A 20,979-nucleotide genomic window follows, 5' to 3' on the forward strand; every position below is an offset into this window, starting at 1 on the left:
TGAAGTGTTAATGCGAAAGAATTGCCATTACTTAAGTTAGAAATCCCTGAACCATTAGCAGTGCTATTTGAGCAGGCAGTGGATCAGTGAAGTAGGGATGAGGGCTGGCCAAGTTCCTAGTGTACACAGTTGGGACTCAATAAATATTTTCTTGAGGCTTTTTTTTTTGTGGGAGGAGGCCTGTGGTCACCAGTATTGTTGTTAGAGTCAGGAACATTTTTGGGCCGCCTATAATATTATAGCTACATATCAGCATATGATTAGATAACCCATAAATATTGGTATCTTGCTAGTTCGATGCCTTAAAACAGAGTATATCAATCAGCTATTGCTGTGTAACAAAATAATCGGAAAATTCTCAAGTTACATATTTTTCATTCATGCCATCTTGTTGGTTGATTGGAGTTGTGCTGGAGCTCAACTAGGCTGGACTCCAAGTTGTGGGTTGGGGTCAAGTCTGTTCCACATGTCTCTCATCCCCCTTGGGTCAGAAGACCACTGTACCATGTACTTCTTACGGCACATAAGCACAAGACAGCAAGCCCAACCACTTAAGGACATTACAAGCCTCTGCTTATGTCATATCTAACATTCCATTGGCCAAAGCAGGTTATGTGACCATGTCCAAATTCCTGGGCCAGAGAAGCACGTTCCCCCCAACACTCAGTCACTTTACTTTGTATGTACTGGCCTTCTTCTTGCTCTTCTGTGAGCAAGCCAATCACACTCTCCTCTCAGAGTCTGCATTTCCTATTGCCTCTGTCTCATGCACTCTTCCTTCAAATATCTACATGGCTCCCACCCTTAAGTCCCTAACATTTTGGCTCACCTGCCCCTTATTAATGAGGGCTTCTTAGACTTCCCTTTCTGAAGAGTCTTCCTCACTGCCCCTCCCTAACCCTCTTTTCTGAGGCCTGAGTGCCTCCATAAGAATGTGAATTCCATGGAGACAGGGCTTTTTGGTTGTGTATTGCTATAATCCCAGTACTCAGAACATTGCCTGGCACAGTTGGCTTTTGATAAGTACTTGAATATATAAATAAATCTGTTTTGAAATTTTTATGGCTTTTTTTTTTAACATTTAAAATCTGGCTCAGTATTGAATAGTCCAGTGGCATTACTTTAATTTCAGGTGTCATTTAGCGGTTTTCACTTTTCCAGTATAATCTCACACAGAAAATATTAGGCCTTAAGCATTTTTCAGTGGTTGATTCACTTCTTACTCATGCATATATGTGATAATTCTGATTTCCACTTTTAAAGGAGATTAGTTAAACCCAAAGGAGTTTTAACTGTGAAAATCTTGAGAAAAGAAGAAAAGAGTATACTTTACTTGTTTATTTTCTATGTACGATGTAATAGGCCCTCAAAAACTGTTTGAAGGATACATGAAACTGCCATGAAAGTTTCCATTAAAACAAAGAAGCCAAGTTTACATTTGTACTTGGACACTTACATTTGAGACTCACAGCTGATAGTTATGACTGGTTGACATAATTAGGTTTATACCGTTTTTTGATCCTTGAAGTAATTCAGGGAGAATAATGTCAGTCACTTCATTGAACTGTACCTAAACCTTAAGACAGTACAGTTGAGTTCCTAGAGCTCCGGTATGAGCTAATTAAACTGTCAGAAATATTAACATCATTGCTCATGAGTGTCTCTGTTGGTTCCAATTTATTCTATAAGGCATACTATCACTAAAGTGGACTTGACACCATTAAAAATGCCTCGTGTTCCCCAATTCGGCAAAATTTTGCATTGGTAATGGAACAGAGATGTAATCAACCCTGCAGCTGTCAGCATCCAGTTCCTTCTGGCAATATTTCATTCATTCCATCCTTTCCAGATGATGGTAGTTTAAAACCACAGGCAAGGGGCTTCCCTGGTGGCACAGTGGTTAAGAATTCGCCCGCCAATTCAGGGGACACGGGTTCGAGCCCTGGTCCGGGAAGTTACCGCATGCAGGGGAGCAACTAAGCCCGTGTGCCACAACTACTGAAGCCCATGCACCTAGAGCCTGTGCTCGCAACAAGAGAAGCCACCGCGATGAGAAGCCCACACACCACAGCGAAGAGTAGCCCCTGCTCGCTGCAACTAGAGAAAGCCCACACGCAGCAACGAAGACCCAGCGCAGCCAAAAATAAATAAATTAAATAAAATAAATAAAATAAAATTTAAAAAAACCCACAGGCAAAAAGAAACTAAAGATGCTGAATTTCATTTTTTCACTTCTAAAGGCATAAATATCAGCAAGTAGCATGTGCATGTGGATGGATAGATAGATAACCTAACTTCCTTTTCACCTTATAACCTGAATAGCAATCATTTCCTGTCCTTAGTACTTCAAAGAGAGTTCCTATGGTATGTTACCAGGAGACTCACAGAATCAGAGGGGTTTTGTCTACCCCAGGTCTTTAGCCCTCCTTTCTAATAATGGTATACAGCCTCACATCCACCTATGATTTTGTCTAAATGGTGAGCAGTGCCAAGGATTCTTTTAGCTTGTGCTTTAAGAAAGAAGGATGGGGCTTCCCTGGTGGCGCAGTGGTTGAGAATCTGCCTGCCAATGCAGGGGACACGGGTTCGAGCCCTGGTCTGGGAAGATCCCACATGCCGCGGAGCAGCTGGGCCCGTGAGCCACAGCTGCTGAGCCTGCGCGTCTGGAGCCTGTGCTCTGCAACAAGAGAGGCCGCAATAGTGAGAGGCCCACGCACCGCAATGAAGAGTGGCCCCCGCTTGCCACAACTAGAGAAAGCCCTCGCACAGAAACGAAGACCCAACACAGCCAAAAATAAATAAATAAATATATAATAAAAATAAGTAAATTAAAAAAAAAAAAAAAAGAAGGAAGGATGAACACTTGGTAATAAATGCAGGATTATAATCAGAGATGAAAATCCAAGTGGCATAGACCAAAGGAAATGACAAGCATATTTAAGTCATTACATCGCTGGCTCCCCAGTCCATTTTCAAGTCACATGTGAACCAGAGGTTGTCCTTAAGCATGTATATTTTTGTTGATCTGCTGAAGCAAGGTCTTGTTTTAAATGGAAGTGGCAATGTACTCAACAAACAGAGCTTGAAAAGAAGTTATTTTCACTGTTGGAAGATTGAATGTTATGAAAAATTAGTTTCAAAGGACCTTCAAAGTTCAAAACAATTTTGTTTGCACTTAAGAAATTTCTCCCTTACTGCAAATGCTATTTGAGGTGTATTTCTTTGACACATGAATAAACAGTCGAGACACAGATCAACAAAATCTACAAGGAGACTCCCATCCCCAGAAGAAGACCATCCATCCCTAAACTCCCTTCCTTCCAAATCATCTTTCTCTCCTCACATAAACAAATGCTCAAAAATTTTTTTAAAAAGTTCCCCTTTGTAAGCATCTAAAAACATAATTATGATGAAGTAACCCCATAGAACAAATAGGAAAGGAACATAACTTCCCAGTATGTCCATATACACAGTCCTTAGAATATCAATATTTCATTTCCTATATAGGGCACATACAACTTTTATTTCTCCCTATTACATTGGACTTTAAAGGTACTTGAGTTTTCTCTGTATTTTTTGTTGAATGTCAAAGTAAAGAATGGAAAAAATACCTCAGTGTCTCCACTCCTTACCTTACTAAAGTGAATGCAAAATGTCACATGCTTCTTTTGTGTTGAAGAGACACGCTGCAAATGTGCGATAATCATCATTTATTACAAAGAAAAACATTTCACGTTTCTTAATGGGGCATAAGAAACTTACGGCAACTTTAACTTCTAAGCAGATACACAGTTTTCTTTTCCAAAGATAATGACATAGATAAATCCCTGCATGAAATTCTTTTTCCCGTGAAGGAACTGTTCCCTAATTATTAAGCTTGAGGGGTCATTTTTATTTACGTTATTTATGAAGGAGTGAAAATGAATTAATAATGGATTTTTAAATGGCGTCATGAACCTTTTCTCTGGTATCTGTATTTTCTCCTTAAGTGTAATTTGCCATTGTTTGTGTTTGCTTTCATTAAGGTGAGGAAGATCTTCTCAGTCCTCCCCAGGACACAAGCACAGGGTTAGAAGAAGTGATGGAGCAACTCAACAACTCCTTCCCTAGTTCGAGAGGTAAGCGCCACTACCCAGAAGTCACTCAAACTTCCTGGAAGTAGGCCACTCGTTTCCATACCCAACTAGCATGTGTAGATAAACAGGTGCTGACAGAATGCCAGTTTGGGATCATTGTGAGAAGATTTTGTTTTCGAATGTGAATTTCTGGTTTGGAGTATTTTGAATTCAAATACCTGTGTAATCAAGATGTTTCTAGAAATAAGAATACTAACTTATGTTTATAAAGTATCGATATCTTCCTTGCTTGGCACATTAGTCTGAAGAGTTATTTATGAGATAGCTTTTACTTAAGAGCAGTTATTAAGTGACTTTTACAGACGAGGAAATTAATGCCCTGATGGTGCCTTTGCCAGGGACATACAGCTACTATGTGATACAGCAAGGTCTGTGATGTGCCTAGCGTACAGTGGTGGTGGGAACTCGGGCTTGCAATCTCATGCCTTTTATGTATATTTGAAAACTGTATATTACCCCATCATTTAAACATAAGTACAATTAAATCTCTATGTACTAGTTCGTTATTTTTTTCACTTCCTTAGATAGAATACAATTTTCACAAAGGAAGACACTAATATTATTTAATTTAAATGTTAATATATCTTAATATTATTGAACATTAACATTATTTTTCCCATCACTTTAACTTTGAATATTTTGCCCCTCATACCAAAAATACAGCATTTTACCGCACTGAATTTTCCTACCAGCCAGTATGAGCTTCAGATGCCTTACTTCATCCAAGGAGCAATTTTGCTGCTATTGTTAGTGTTTTGGAGTATTTCTAGTGGTTCATTGCCCTAACATAAGACAGGTCACTGACCCACTCCCTTCAATGAATAAAAAGAATGGCAGACAGCATGGACGCTCGAGTCAATAACATTGTATTGCAAGTGTGAAAGTTGCTAAGAAAGAAAATCTTCAGAGTTCTCATCACAAGAGAAAAAATATTGTAACTTTGTATGGGGACAGATGGTAAATAGACCTATTGGGTGATCATTTCACAGTGCATACAAATGTCAAATCACTAGGTTGTACACCTGACACTAATATAATGGTGTATGTCAGTTATACTTCAATTAAAAAAAAAAAACAGACTGGCAGCAGTCACCTGTGAGCAAATAGAGGGATAATCTAGAGAACCAAGGGTGGGGGCGGGGAGCACAGGCTTTGTGGCCAGTGATTGGCACCCCTAATGGGCAGCCAGGGAGGGAAGGGCGGCAGAGGATCTGGCTATTTGTTCCTCTCCATAAGGGCAGTGAGGAGGGTGCTTTGAGTCCTGTGTTTTTCCTATCTTTTTGTTCAGTGTCAGTTAACAATGGCCATTTCCCAGCTATTTCATGTGCGAGTGAACGTTGTGTGGTGCACATTAAAAGCAATAATGTTCTGATAGAGCGTTGCTAAGGAACCGTCAGGGGAAGCTAATTTTAAATGTCTGCACCAGCCATCTTTTCACCGCTGAGCGCCTCTGATGTGTTGATTTTAACAGATAAAAGTCTTCTGTCTTCCACCCACCTCCTTATCCCACACCTGCCAGCCTCTTCTCCATCCTGTCTTCACTGTCTCCTCTCCCAAAATGCCATGATTCATAATGAGAAGACCACATGCTGGTTTGACGTAAATCAAACACATTCACCTTGATCCTGCCAGCTTTTGCTAGCACCTACTATGTACCAGCGGAGGTGTCAGGGATGCAAAGTAGAAATGCCAAGTTCTTTGCCGTCAAGGTGCTTACAGTCAGTTGGGGATGCAGCCTTCCCGAGAAGTTCATATCACAGCACAGTAGTATTACTGCTGTAATGGAGACGTCTATGACATGAGAGAATCCTAGAAACCCCCTTCTAGATAAATAGGAATGGCTTAGCCTCAAGCAGAGCAAGTGTCTTCCTCAAGATCACACAGCTACTCATGGGGCCAGAACTTTGGGCCCCGCGTCTCACACACATTTCACTGACCCCAGGCTTTCCCTTGAAGGTCATAGACATGCGTCTCCTCCCTGCTCCTTGACCTGAAAAGTTGTTGACCTGCTCTGTGGGAAGTTAGTGGCTGCCCTGGGCATTTCTTTCACATCTGAGCAACTAGAGTCTATCAGAGGAGAGGCTACAGCAGGGCTCATGGCTCTGCTTCCCCAGCGGCTGCTCTTTTGTACTGGGTCTCTGGGCCATCCTAATTATCTTAAGGTGAGACCTTTGCACCCTCTCCCGGCATCCCCCTTTTAGAGTCCTTGAAGCTAAATCCCACATGGGTATGAAAGATCAGAAATATACCTCCTCTGATATGGTATTTGGCAGTCAGCCTCTCTGATGTTATATTTACTTGTCCGATGTTAATTTACTTATATGGAAAACCTAGGAAACTCTATTCAGGCCGCCTGGATAGTGTTTACTAAATTAGTGCTTATGGAAGCATATCATCCCCTGAGTGCGAATTTGAGTTCTCAAATAGGGGATAAGCAGGCTTTGTCTGATACCAGTTCCATTGACCAAGTTCCTACTTACTCAGTAGTACCCTGGTGGCCTGAGAGAATTCATTCATTTTCCTGAAGAAAACAATCAAATACACAAACAAACAAAATACACATAACGAGAGTAGATAAGGTGCTAGAAGAGCTGGCTGGTCTTTCTGTGATGCTATGACCTGGACATTTTCTTTTCTTTTTTTTTTTTGCTACTTCCTCCCAAATTATACCTTATCATAGGCCCCTTATGATTCTGCACCCAATTCCAATGTGTGGGGTTCTTTTCCCACACCACCAAACAATTCTCATATACCAGCTGGGTGTCCTACAATTTAACTCGATTCTGACTCTGTCTACCCAGAGACAGGATCCGATTCCACCGGCTAAGGTCTCAGTCCCACAAGACTGCCCCTCCCCTCCTACTTCAGAATGCCAATTTTAAGTCCAGGTTGTTTGTTAGCTGGGCTTCTGACCCACTGCCTATAGACTAGAGATTCCAACAACCCCCTCTTTTGGTTCAATTAATTTGCTAGAGCAGGGCACAGAACTCAGAGAAACATTTTACTTACTAGATCACTGGTTTATTATAAAAGGGTACAACTCAGGAACAGCCAGATGGAGGAGATGCGTAGGGCAAGGCATGGGGAAAGGGTGCAGAGCTTCCATGCCCTCTCTGGGCACACCACTCTCACCACATCTCCACGTGTTCACCAACCCGGAAGCTCTCCTAACCCTGTCCTTTTGGGTTTATAAGGAGGCTTCATTACATAGGCATGATTGATTACATCATTGGCCACTGGTGACTGAACTCAACCTCCAGCCCCTCTCCTCTCCCTGGACATCAGCGGGTAGGACTGAAAGTTCCAACCCTCTAATCACTTGGTTGGCTCCCCTGGCAAGCAGCCCCCATCCTTAGGTGCTTTCCAGAAGTCACCTTGGTAACATAACAAAAGACACCTTGCTGCTGCTCATCACAGGAAATTCCAAGGGTTTTAGGAGCGCTGTGCCTGGAAGGGGGACGAAGACTAAATATATATTTCCTGTTATAAATCACAACATCACACCTATTTCTCCATAAATTTAAATGGATAAAAAGTCTTGTCATTGTAAAAATAGGCTGATCATCGATGCACTCTAAAAAGTGGTTTTTCAAGCACGTAGACCCCAGACGGGTTGGAACCAGAGGTTGATGATGCCGACTCCCAATTACCTCACCACCGACCAATCAGAAGAGTGTTCATGAGCTGATCACACACCCCACAAACCCCCTCCCTCACACTGTCTTTATAAACCTTTCCCTGAAAGCCTAAGGGGAGTTTCAGGGTCTTTTAAGCACTAGCTGCCCTGGACTCCTTGCTTGGCGCCCTGCAATAAAGCTATTCTTTTCTACTTCACCCAAAAAATAAAAAATTTTAAAAAGTGGTATTTTGGATGCTTTATTTCTAACTAAAGGCATTTTTTCATTGTGAAAGAATGGAGAATATATATATATATATATATGGTAGGATTTAGTGGGAATATCTTACCAATTAGTAGGTATGTTAAGTTGATATTAAGCCAAAAATCTTGAGATTCTTAACGTCTCAGGATTAGAGACTCTTCCAAATTGGAAGGGTCTTGAAAGTTCATCTTAACATCTTTGATGTTCAAAACAGTGGCTTTTGACCTTTTCTGACCATTATCCATAATAAGAGAAACAATTTACATCTTAAACCGGGGTAAAGACATAAAACAAGTTATTTGCGTATGTATGTACACACAAATATGTATGTACCCACCATGTATACACCACACATATATGTAGTCACGTATACATACAAAGATCAGAAACAAAAGTTTCATGAAACAATACTTTCTTTACTACGTATAATTCACACTGTTTCTCTGTTTTCTTTATTTAAAAATAAAATGCTGGTTGCAACCCGCTATATTGATTTTCTGATCCAGTTGTTTAAAAATACTGATCTAACTGATCTCAGTTTTCCTTGCCCAGGTGAATATCTTTTTGACAAAAATTATATTTTAGAAGTTTTATTACCACGGAAGTTTCTGCCAAGACCTTGCTAGTATCTTAGAGAACACTGTATTTTCAATCTAAGTCTGCATCCACGTTCCCATTGTTGTGTTACGAAAAATGAAGTTCATGCTTGCTACAGCTGTTTCGGACAGCTGTTTTAGTAACTTAAAACAGATGTTTGAGCCAGAGGTCTGACATTTAGTGGAAATGTGCTGTTAAATACCACCTCATGGTTTACTTAACCCTGCTAGATAATCTCCCACAGAGGAAAAGACGTTTTTTAATATTATGTTTTTCATAAATATAAAGCATATAGGTAGGGGAGTTCTTGTGTACTTTAAATTCACAACTTTTTTGTTACCCTTTCCCACAATTTTGACTTAGCGCTAAGTCTTCAGGTATCAGCTAATCTTCACCTTTCATTTCCACTAGAAGTACCTGGATGCCCAAAGAAGTGAAGAGCCTCGTTCATGGCTATTCAGCAGGTTCGATTAGGCTTCAGCTCTTACCTTGATGGCCTTGCTAAACTGTTATACAAATTAATAAAGGAGGCTGCACGCTTCTCCGCTTAGTGATCAAGTGATAGCCAGCACTGTCCTGCCTCGTAGCCACTATAAACCACAGGGAGTTCAAGGTGTGAATGTGTGCCTGTTTAGCTTTGCGAGCCTATCATCTTTTCTGATGAATCACTAGCTCTAGTTATTCACAACCACCTGAGGTGCTTGAGGGCCTTGGTGTATATTAAACACAGAATGTGAGCCAATTTCTATCTAACCTATTTAATCTACCTATATAATCTCTCCCTCTGTCTATAAATAGATGTAGAAGTTGAATTCCACTGTAATAAAAGGCATTATCTACCATAGGACACTTTGTAAATCTCCACCATTATCCTGTAGGGAGGCTACATGGGTAGAACGAACAACAAACATCGTTTTAAAATCAACTCTTTAAGCGATTTGTCCATACGTCTCTGAACATTTAGCAGTCTAACAAAGAGTTTGTTCGATGCATGTGCATTCCTGAAAGAAAACGCTTCGCTAGTGAGGGGCATGGTACTGGCCTCTGTAAAAATTAGGTGCCACTGTACACTGATTAATGATAGGATCCAAGATGAGCTCTTAGTGCAGTAAGACATCTCAAGAAGCAGTTAGCACTGTTGTGTGGGTATTGCTGCTGCCTGTATAATCTCTTACCTGCTGACCTGTGCCACGTTATTTTTATCCCCAACAGCCCATGCCATCCTCTCCCCCTCACACTCCCCCCTCCTAAATAAGGCCACATACATTCTGTTAAATGCCTCTAAATTAGAAAGCCAACCGCTTTGCAAAACCTGCCGTCTTCTAAAATTCAAGTCTTGTCCGTGATTCTTTTATGGAAGCGCAACATAAAGAACAAAGACAGATGGAAGCACCCTGGCCCCCCTTGCAGGCTCCCTTCCCTTCCCTCTCGGCTTCCAGAAAGGATTTCAGCTGTTGCTCCTTTACACCAGGGGCCGGCAAACTGCAGTCCACGGGCCAAATCTTTATAAATAAGGTTTCATCATAACACAGCCACCCCCATTCATTTACATATTGTCTACGGGGGCTTTCTCACTCCAAGGGCAGAGTAGTTGTGGCAGAGCTGAATAGCTGCTACGGAGACTGAGGGACTGGCAAAGCCCAAAGTATTTAACTATCTGGCCCTTTACAGAGAAAATTTGCCAACCCCGACTTTACATCATTAAATTGTTGTCCACTCTAGCTCATCACACACACACAGTCACAGATTTCGGTGCTGATCAACTTTCAGCTCAAGAAAACTGTGCTTTTGAATCGATTTACGTGTTTATATCCGTCTTCACCAAAGATCCTGCATTTTCAATAAAGTATAGCCATTTCAATCTTCTTTCACTTGTAATGAAACAGAAATCCTAAAAAGGGACTCGCTATTCCTTAACTTTTTTAAGAAGTCAGTGAACTGAGATAAAGAAGCTCATAAAGATACCCAGAAACAGTAACGTCCTGCGATTCCAACTGTGAATAATGAATTACAGCCAATCCTCTCAAGTTCGTACTGCCTGAGGAAACGAGACTTCTCCAGACCTGACCAAGCCCTTTCTTTAGACTCAGGACTCCCCAGCACACTTCCTGTTTCTCTTGATTCATTTCCTGACAGCATACTGCATCGCCAGATGGACCCCCTAACCGAAGGTCTAAGGAAACTCATTTCCAAAGAATGTGAACTTTTATTTGGTACTTTATTTATTGGTAAAGAATTTGTTTTTAATGCTGCAACCAGCGAGCCTCTATTTTGTCAGTGTAGAAAGTATTTCTGATACAAGTAGAAAACATTTAACTCTTCTTAAACAAGAAGCGGACCTCGCTTCGTACTATGCTAATGAGCACACTGGAACCCAAGTGGCGAGGGAGGATTTTGAAAGAGGTCAGGGATCACATAGCTCTGGGAGGTCCATTTTACAGAAAACATGGTTTCTGAAGAAGTACCTGAAACAAAACCCAAATCATACGCTTCATCTTCAGCAGTGTCCAGTTGATACTGAGCTCTGAATAGGCCTTGTTGAAGAATTAATAAAGATGCATAACCTTTATCATTCTAGGAACCATAATTACATTCTAAAGCTAAATCACATTGCTTTCTAACAACACTGTCCTTCCTAAGGTTCTGAGGTTTAAAAAATAGACCCAAGTCAAGGACCTACTGTATAGCACAGGGAACTACACTCAATATTTTGTAATAACCTATCAGGGAAAAGACTAAGAATATATATATATATATAACTGAATCACTTTGCTGTACACCTGAAACTAACACAACATTGTAAATCAACTATACTTCAATTTGAAAAAAAGAAAAAGAAAAATAGGCCCAAGTTACAAGCCAGACACAGCTACGAGCCCTTGGCATCCAAGCTAAAGGATCGCAGGCAAGGCCAAGTTGCCTAAAGCATCAAAGGACTCTTGGCCATGACCTAGTGGCTACCTAATTTAGTTCAGCCAGCATTTACCAAATACCCGTAGTGTCGAGGTATAGTAGAGGTATCAGGGATAGAGAGGTAGGTGAGCAACGTGTGGACCCTGCCTTCAAGGAGCTCACAGTCTTGTAGGGGAGGAGAATTAATTCTACCACCAGACAGTATAACCATGAAGTACAAGAAATTTTTTAAATTTTGCTAATGAAGTCAAAAAGAATGGATGACTAATTCACGCTGGGGTTGGTGTGCACCATCAAGGATGAAATGAGGTTCTCCCCCTTCCCTTTTCCCCATCGTCTGGTATGGGCCTACCACTGGGAACACCCACAACTGAGGAGCCAATACCCTTTGTTCTCTCTCTTTTTCCTGGTTTGAGGAGCATCATGAATACCTTGACCATGTTTATTACGTCGTCAAGCATGCAGTTTCTGTACCCCCAAGAAACCTCTGAGTCGGGACAATTCAGAAGGAAGGCAAAGGCAGGGGGAGGGGCATACTTAGAAAACCTTACAATGTACACCAGAAGTTTTAAACCCTAAACTTGAGTTTTAAAAAGTTTCTTTTGGATTAGTAGCTCAATACCTCTTCATTCTAGACTAGTACTCAAATTGTTTCGGGGGGTCGTAGGTCTTCTTGGAGTGTGTCAGGGGAAAGGGAGATGCTGCAGAAGACCTCTCACAGCTCTGCTTGTATCTGGTCTAAATACTGAATTGCAGAGAAGAATGTTTTAGGAAGTGGCCCAATGCGAAAGCCAAAGTTTGAAAATCAGTATTTCACTTTGGAGACCCCGGAAATTGCAGGCCCAAGACATGCCAGGTATGGTCAGCGGTCCCTAATTTTCTGTCCGGTTATAAATATTAGCGTAGAAAAACTTTCTCATCAGAACCTGCTTTTCAAAAATAAATAACTGCATACAGATATAGGATTCTATAAAACAAACAAGGCCAGAGGGTCTTTGGCTGACCCTCAAGGCTCCTGGTATCTGTTGAATCATGAGGAGGAAGGTGAAGACTCATTCCTGAATCTGGCTCCGTGGCTTGCCCATAAGTGGGACTTATCTCCTTCCCGCTTTGTTTCAATTTTCTCCAGTGTCCCCAGTCCCATCATGGACACGCTCAGCTTCTATCAGATAGAACAACTTCCCCCAAGAGGATGGAGTCTAGCCTCTATGCAGTGTTCTACCTCGCATTTGGAGTGCAGATTTTTGGCACCTGAAACCAACTACTGTTTGTTTCGGTGTGTTGGTTGTCAAGTGGAGAATAAAGGGATTCTGAGATTTTTGGACAGTAAACTTGAGATTCTACAGTTGCCCTTGAAAACAATGCTCAATTTGTCAGATTTCTATGCTGTGCCAGCTTTCATCCAGTTGAACATGTGAGCTCTATGGATTCTGTAAGTGATGTCTCCTGGATCATGTTATCTGTTTACACCGATTTTAAGTGTATGTAAAGGTTATTTGACTGGATGTGTCTTTTGGGTTTTTTTGTTTCTGTTTTTATTTTTTTTCCAGAAGGGGATAAATGAATTGTCATCTCAACATTTGTTTGGTAAAAGAAGCAAATTGGTATGAAACTGTATATTTATGCATTTTTTTTTCCTTTCTGATATCTCTGCCTCTTCCTCTCTCTATTATTAAAGGAAGAAATACCCCTGGGAAGCCAATGAGAGAGGTTAGTGAGATTCAGGCTCACAGCCATGGCTTCTGTCTGTCTCATCCCGCTTTCTATGTTTGGCGTTTGTGTAAGAATTGTGTGCGTGCACGCCCATGTGTGTATTACACGTGTCATCATGTAAGGATGGTAGTCACCTCTCCACTTGCAGCTTATGAGGAACATTCCTCAAATGTTCACTGTCATTGTCATCACCATGACAACAGGACCAGGGGTTGGGGGAACAGGAATCTCTCTTAAATGGCAACCCTTTGTAGTCCCTAGGTTGGAATCCTGAAGCTCATCATCTGTTGCCATTTGCAACACAAACAAAATCTTCAAAATACATTTAGCCTCGAACATAACTGATGAGTCATAAAGCTTCCTTCTACTTCCAGGACCCTAGCATTTTCTGCCAGTGCCCTTGGTTTTTATTCTTCAGGGATGACTTCATTTTTTGTTTTCTTTTTCCTGGTGCCTACACTCTTTCTTTCCCACTTTAGCTAACATTTTTTTGAGCAGTTACTGTGTGCCAAGGACTTTTCTAAGCACTTGCCATCTTTTTCATTATGTAATCTTCAGGACAAGCCTATGAGGTAGGTACTCTTATTAACCCATTTTACAGATAAGGAAACTGAGTCAATGAAAGGGTAAGCAATGTGTCCAAGGTGACAGAGCCAGGATTTGAATCCAGGCAGTCTGGGTCCAGAGCCACACTCTTAACTGTGTGCTTTACTGCCACTTAGAAAATGGTGTGTGAAAAGCATATGTCATCTCAACTTGCCCTTTAGAGGATGCTTTTTTTCTTTACTTGGCATTTTGAGCCAGAGAGAACAATAACCAATTAGGGATAAAAAGTGAATCTTGGAGTCTTGAGGGATTTTTTTCATGCCTGTTATAGGTAGGGTACAGCATTATCACTGAATGTGGTTTGGGGGTTTTACAGTAAAAGCTGCTTCATACTTCTGTTCTACCAGAAATATTAGCTAAACATTGAGTTACCTACTGAAAGGACATTGGATGACAAAGTGTTGAGTGACAGCCCAAGTGAAACAAGATTGTCCTTACCAAGAGTTTAGTATGAAGGACGCAAGAAGGAAAGCTCTCCCATGGATGGCAATAGCGTGTACTATTGTGGGAGACAATGGACGGGTGGGGAGTCCTTACATGAGAAGGTTCTGGATCCTTAGCAACAGATGGAAAGGAGTAGCCGCTGATACATTTAAACAGCATACTGGAAATTCTGCCAGTGCCATGCCACGCAGGTCTAATCAACTGAACGATCCTTCAGTGTGTCTACACCAGTGCTCGCTTCCAGGGCTTGTGGGGTCCAAGGGAGGGAGTGGTGGGCTGGGAGGAGAAACAGGAAACCTGAATCGGTGAAGCATTGAATGCTCCTGACGGTTTGCCTTCTTATGTGAGACGTCTTGGGTTCATTCTGATGGTAAGTGCCCCTTAAAATTTATTTTAACGTGTGGTAAAAAGTTGCACCATATTTTTAACCACCCTAAATACGTGTCTCTCATAAACGAATTTTAGAAAAGGCCAGCACATATAATTGAAGTCACATAGGCATTTGGAAACCATACTACCTGAGGTGTATTGTAGTCAGACAAGTTTTCAGAAAGCCAGAGAATCAAAACAATAGTGATTTTCTTTAATGCTATGAAAATACCCCAAATGTACAGTAGACCAGATATTTTTTCAAAGATTAAATTACAGAGAAGAAAAGATAAGCACATTTCGCTGCGGTATTCTGGCTTTGCTTTGGCCAATTGAGTGCTCACCATTTCTTTGGGAACGGTATTTTTTAAAAAACAGAGTGCCAGATTGCTATTGAGGTCTTGGGTCTCTGCCAGAAAGTCTCAATTCCAATCACTGCAGCGAATAACTCCCTGAGGCAGAGGTGGCATGCGAGAGTCCACGTGTCGCACTTTGCACCAACTTGGAAAAACATACAACTACCCTAATGTTAAACGCAAAGTGCCTTTCTCGTCAACAATCCTTGCTTAAGAATGGATTAAATACGCCTACAGACGTATTTTCTGTCTGCTTGTGCCTGAAGCTAATCGCAGATGCCTGCGTCCTGCCTGTTTTCCAGGGCCTCTCATGCTCATAGCGCGAGATTTTCATTTTGACTTTAGAAAAATCTGTCAGGTAAAATTAATGATCTCACTAATGTTCTGCCTTACACGCATGGATAATAGAAGCAGGATACAAATCTATTTTCTGTGTCCCAATTCCCTATCTGTATGTGGTTCTATGCCTCCAGTGGGTTGAGGTATATGATTCTTTGGGGCAGTATTTAGTCAAAGAGATAGAATTTTTTTTTCTGGCTCTAAGGAAAACCTCCATGGAAAACACTGGAATTGTCACTCTGATGAAGCAGGTATTTGTAAACAAAATAATGAAAGGCATCATATAGATATGGTGAGGTGACTCAGAACGTTCATTTTTCTAGCATAGGGATGGCCATGAGGTCATTTGTGAACATTTAACCATCTGGACAGGTTAAAGGCCACCTAACATTTTGTGGGAGTAGGTATGGTGTATTAAGAATCATGAACCTGGGACTAGACTCCGCCTGCCTATGCAGGGGACACGGGTTCGAGCCCTGGTCCAGGAAGATCCCACATGCCGTGGAGCAACTAAGCCCGTACGCCACAACTACTGAGCCTGCGCTCTAGAGCCCACGAGCCACAACTACTGAGCCCGCATGCCGCAACTACTGAAGCCCGCATCCCTAGAGCCCGTGCTCCGCAACAAGAGAAGCCACCGCAATGAGAAGCCCGCGCACCTCAACGAAGGGTAGCCCCTGCTCGCCGCAACTAGAGAAAGCCCGCGCACAGCAACGAAGACCCAACGCAGCTCAAAATTAATTAATTAATTAATTTTTTAAAAAATCATGAACCTCTGACCTGGTAACTTTTTAAATAGCAGATACCCCTAGAACTTATGCCTCTTAAGAGACTCAAGAATTTTCCTTCCACTTAGTAACCGAACACCATTTTGAGGAGTAGAAGCATTACTTGGCTGTATAATCTATACATGCATTCACTTGTCTTCATTACCTTTTGAACTGCAGTCTGCATCTCCTAGCACAGTCTAAAATAGGCACTTTTTGATTATTGTCAATAAGCTGATGGAGAAAAAAAAGATTTCTTCCCTGTTTTATGTTTTGTAATACATTTCCTAGCTACCAGGAGGACTATACTATAGTATAGATGTGAGAAATAGTTGGAATTATATTTAGGTATCAGGTTGTAAGAGTCTTGGGGTTTGTTTTTACTGCTTTTATTAATTGCTGTTAAGATTGCAAGCAATTTAACATTTGCAGTTAGTCCATCTATTTTCAATGACACATGAATAATTGTACAGATTTCCCAGGGTTGCTGGGCACTCAAAAGTAGATACAAGGGAAGCCCTCTAACTTGGTGGCATCAGTTAGATATTTGTGCTCTGAGGAGTAGCAAAGGACCCACTATGTCTTCCTGTGGTTTTTATGGTTTAGAAAAGCCAAAGATGATTTTTCTTCTTCACTGAGGGCTGCCAGACTACTGGCCCACTCTAGGCATAGTACATATGCTTTGTTAAAAGTTTTTATATGTGCAGCCTCAACCAAAATGCAGAGTGATTTTTTAAAGCATAATTAGTCCTCATTGAAACTTTCTGCACTAATAAAGCTCAAAGAGAGTTACAGACTTGGTCACCTTAATAAAAATGGCTGAACGGCATTAAAGTTAAGTCCTAACTTGATCTGGTGCCATCGCTGTTTAAGTGCCTGCCTATGAGTCCTCTTCAGATCCCCTCATATATTTAAAAACGATATGTCTCTTGAAATAAATATTAGAATAGAATACCTGCCCTAGTCTATCTTTAATGTTTATAGGGATTTTAACAATTATTATGGGAATCTATAAAGTTGATACATGGCAAGGTAGTAATAGCCTAGTAAAGCATTTTTAGTTTCAAAGGCACTACTTGAATAGTGGAATGATTTCCTAATGTCCAAGAATTAAAATTAGCCATATAAAAATATGGGACGTACATGACGAGGCAAGTCATAAAGTATGTCTCAAATTATCTTACTCTAGATCTGAATTTTGCCACAAAGTACCCAGGGACGTTGTGCTGCTTTTATGCTCCGTGCTGGGGGATTAATGATAGGTCATGTCATATTATTATTAGAAGGCTATTCTGATAGTTAACCCTCATTTAGTAGGAGATCAAAAATGGACTCAGAGGCTACCCAAATCCATGCTATACATGTGGGTCATCTTATAATTAGGCTCTTGAGTAATTTGGAATGAAAAGTAATTTTTTTTCCTGAAGCTTCCTAATTCAAATGTTAATAGTGTATACAAAGGTCAATTCAAGAGTATCTTTCAACTCAAGTAAAGGCAGAGAGAAAACAGTCACCTCCGCCATAGCCTTAGACATGAGCCAACAGCTTGTAACAGCCTTGAGATAAAGATTTCACACGTAGCGATGGTAGCGATGGTAGCGATGGTAGTGATGGTAGTGATGCCAACGGTGATGGCAGTAGAGTGGCGGCGGTGGTGGTGGTGATAGTTATGGTGATGGTTGTTTGACAGTAAAATAATTTTTAATTCAAGTACATAGTAAATAATCTCCCACAGCAAGGTGGAAAAGATACATCCCATCACGAATTGTTCCTGTTGTGACAGGAATCTTGTGCTTATCCATGGAAGCCTTTTGATATATATTTACATGGGGAAGATGAGTGCAGTCTGACTTTTTTCCATTTATATGACACTAGGAGCCTGATCCAATATGAGGCTGATACTAACAGTGTGGAATGGCTTCATTAACAAGGCTTTGCTTCTTCCTGGAAAACTGGTGAAAAACCAAACCCTGTTGTGTATCCCCTCGACGCAGCTTCTGTGTTGTCTTCACCTAGAAACGGGGGATGATTTCCCAAATGACAAAGAGTTGGGGTCATGATAACTACACCTTGTGTCAAGTCTGTCTCTCTCTTTGTTTTCCAGGACACAATGTAGGAAGCCTTTTCCACTTGGCAGATGATTTGGGCAGAGCGATGGAGTCCTTAGTTTCAGTCATGACAGATGAAGAAGGGGCAGAATAAATGTTTTACAACTCCTGATTCCCGCATGGTTTTTATAATATTCATACAACAAAGAGGATTAGACAGTAAGAGTTTACAAGAAAAAAAAAAATCTATATTTTTGTGAAGGGTAGTGGTACTATACTGTAGATTTCAGTAGTTTCTAAGTCTGTTATTGTTTTGTTAACAATGGCAGGTTTTACACGTCTATGCAATTGTACAAAAAAAGTTATAAGAAAACTACATGTAAAATCTTGATAGCTAAATAACTTGCCATTTCTTTATATGGAATGCATTTTGGGTTGTTTAAAAATTTATAACAGTTATAAAGAAAGATTGTAAACTAAAGTGTGCTTTATAAAAAAAAAGTTGTTTATAAAACCCCCTAAAAACAAACACATACACATACACACACACACACACACACACACACACACACACACACTGAGGCAGCACATTGTTTTGCATCCTTTTAGCGTGATATCCATATGAGATTCGTGGCTTTTTTTTCTTTTCTTGCATATTTAAGATAGGACTTCCTCTAACACCACCAAATGACTACTTCATATCGCTCTTTTGGAATTGTTGACTGAGTGGGACTGGCTGTGGGTTTTCGTGTTACACATCTATATGTCTATAAGTATGTAAATATTATGGGTATATAGATAAATAGATATAAATTCAAGAGACCTTTTAAATTTCTTGTTCAAATGCTCTTGCCACTTCCTAATGGAAAGAAATTACTTCTGGTCATCCAGGCTTACCTGCTTGGGTCTAGAATGAATTTTCCCTGGAGCCTGAAGCCAGAAGGAAACTACCACACTAAAACATTGTCTGGGGCTCCAGATGTTTCTCATTTTAAACTTTCCACTGACAACTAGAGTATTGAATTTTTTTCAGGGACATATGAATGAATACACAGGACTTATTATGTCAGAGTAATCCGCTGGTTGATGTATTCAGCTTCCTGCTGCTGGCAATGCCACGGTTTAGATTTAATGATGCTTCAGTGAAAATCAGAGCATCAGAAGGCATTTTTAACTCCCAGGCAGGAGGAGGGCTATGGTAGCGCTGGAGGGCTACGGATTCCCAGCCAATCCCTCAGAGAGAGCAGGCCACTCTTGACGTAAAGGACTGGATGAATGTTCATAACCTTACAGAGAGAGCTTTATAATTACAACTGTTCTTTTCTCACAAACAGCAGTGGGTGTCCTGGTTTTCCAGTTTTTGAAGATTTTTTTTTCCCATTGCAATGAGTTTGTAAATGCCACAAGACTTAATTTAAAATAACCCTTAGTGAAAATGTGTAACACAGTAGCCCCACCACATTGTGGTACTGTTAAATATCCACCCAGAAGCCCATGAATCATGTTTCCCTCCTTGGCATTTCTCTACAAGTAACTCCAGGCAGGTTTGTAAGTGGGAACGCAAATTGATTTAAATGTTCCAAAAGGTACTCCAAACCCTTTCTGGTGGATTAGGCAGGTTAAATATATTAATAAACAAATCATTCAAGCAGAGGAGAACGCTCAAGAGGACTAACTGGTAGGAAAAAGCTTTACTCTTTCATTTCATCTTCTTAGTCTTTCACTTTTTTTAATCATTCATTCAATAGAAATCACTGTGTGACCTATCATTTTGCAAATCTGTTACCTCTTACATCAAGTGTAATTAACTTTTGGAGAGTGGGTTTTGTTCCTTATTTTACTAATGATAATTAACATCAGACATGGCTTCTCATGCTATTTCTACCTCACTTTGGTTTTGGGGTGTTCCTAATAACACAGCTTCACCACCTGTCCCTTGTGAGAACATTTCCCTCCATTTTCGTTTTTGTTCATAATTTCCAAAAGAAAACCCAAAGCTCTAAGGTAACAAATTACATGAAGATTTGATTTTAGTCTTGCATTGTTTTCCTTTATGTGACGCTGTACTTTTTCTTTACCCGAGGATTTTTTTTTTAACCGCGATTTAAAACAAGGGGTTACTTTACTTCCTACTAAGAAGTTTAAGTTTCATTCTAAAATCAGAGATAAATAGAGGGCTTAATTTTGTTTTAATCTTTTGTTTTATTTTATCTTTTAGACATTAGTTCTGGAGTGAGTCTGTCAAAATATTTGAATAAAAACTGAGAGCTTTATTGCTACGTTTTAAGCATAATTTGGACATTGTTTCGTGTTCTTTATAACCACCGAGTATTAAACTGTAAATCATAACCAATGTAACTGAAGCATAAACATCACCTGGCATGTTATGTCATTGTTTTCAGGTACTGGGTTCTTACTTGAGTATCATAATATATTGTGTTTTAACACCAACACTGTAACATTTACTAATTATTTTTTTAAACTTCAGTTTTACTGCATTTTCACAACATATCAGACTTCACCAAATATATGCCTTACTATTGTATTATATTACTGCTTTACTGTGTATCTCAATAAAGCACGCAGTTATGTTACAAAAAAGTGTTGACTGGACTGCAGTACTTTGTTTTTATTTTTTACATAGGCAAAACTTTCATATCGTTAAAAAATTAAAAAATCTAGAAAGCCCAACGGTGAAAAGAAGGACCCTGACTACCCTATTCCCACCTCATCCTCACTGCACTCTGAGTAAATATTAATAATTTCTTGTGTTTCCTTCCAAAGTGTCATTATTGTATAAGCAATTACAA

The 20,979-nt window shown here is 40.3% G+C and overlaps 1 protein-coding gene across 3 annotated transcripts in view; it reads left to right on the plus strand.

The window, feature by feature from the left end:
• The window catches only part of LOC118888681 (dystrophin-like), a 151,556-nt gene extending 131,094 nt beyond the window's left edge, over positions 1-20,462 (plus strand). The window contains exons 16-18 of one of the 3 annotated variants that reach the window (XM_036840024.1): positions 4,026-4,118; positions 13,206-13,237; positions 18,226-20,462. In XM_036840024.1, the coding sequence (XP_036695919.1) occupies positions 4,026-4,118; positions 13,206-13,237; positions 18,226-18,237 (137 nt within the window). In that variant the 3' untranslated portion in view covers positions 18,238-20,462. Of the gene's footprint in view, positions 1-4,025; positions 4,119-9,025; positions 9,080-13,205; positions 13,238-18,225 lie in introns of those variants that run through there. The other 2 variants (XM_036840026.1, XM_036840025.1) reach the window with 2 other exon arrangements.
• Positions 20,463-20,979: the final 517 nt, after the last annotated feature.

Source organism: Balaenoptera musculus, chromosome X (genome assembly GCF_009873245.2).
Source record: "Balaenoptera musculus isolate JJ_BM4_2016_0621 chromosome X, mBalMus1.pri.v3, whole genome shotgun sequence".
NCBI lineage: Eukaryota > Metazoa > Chordata > Mammalia > Artiodactyla > Balaenopteridae > Balaenoptera > Balaenoptera musculus.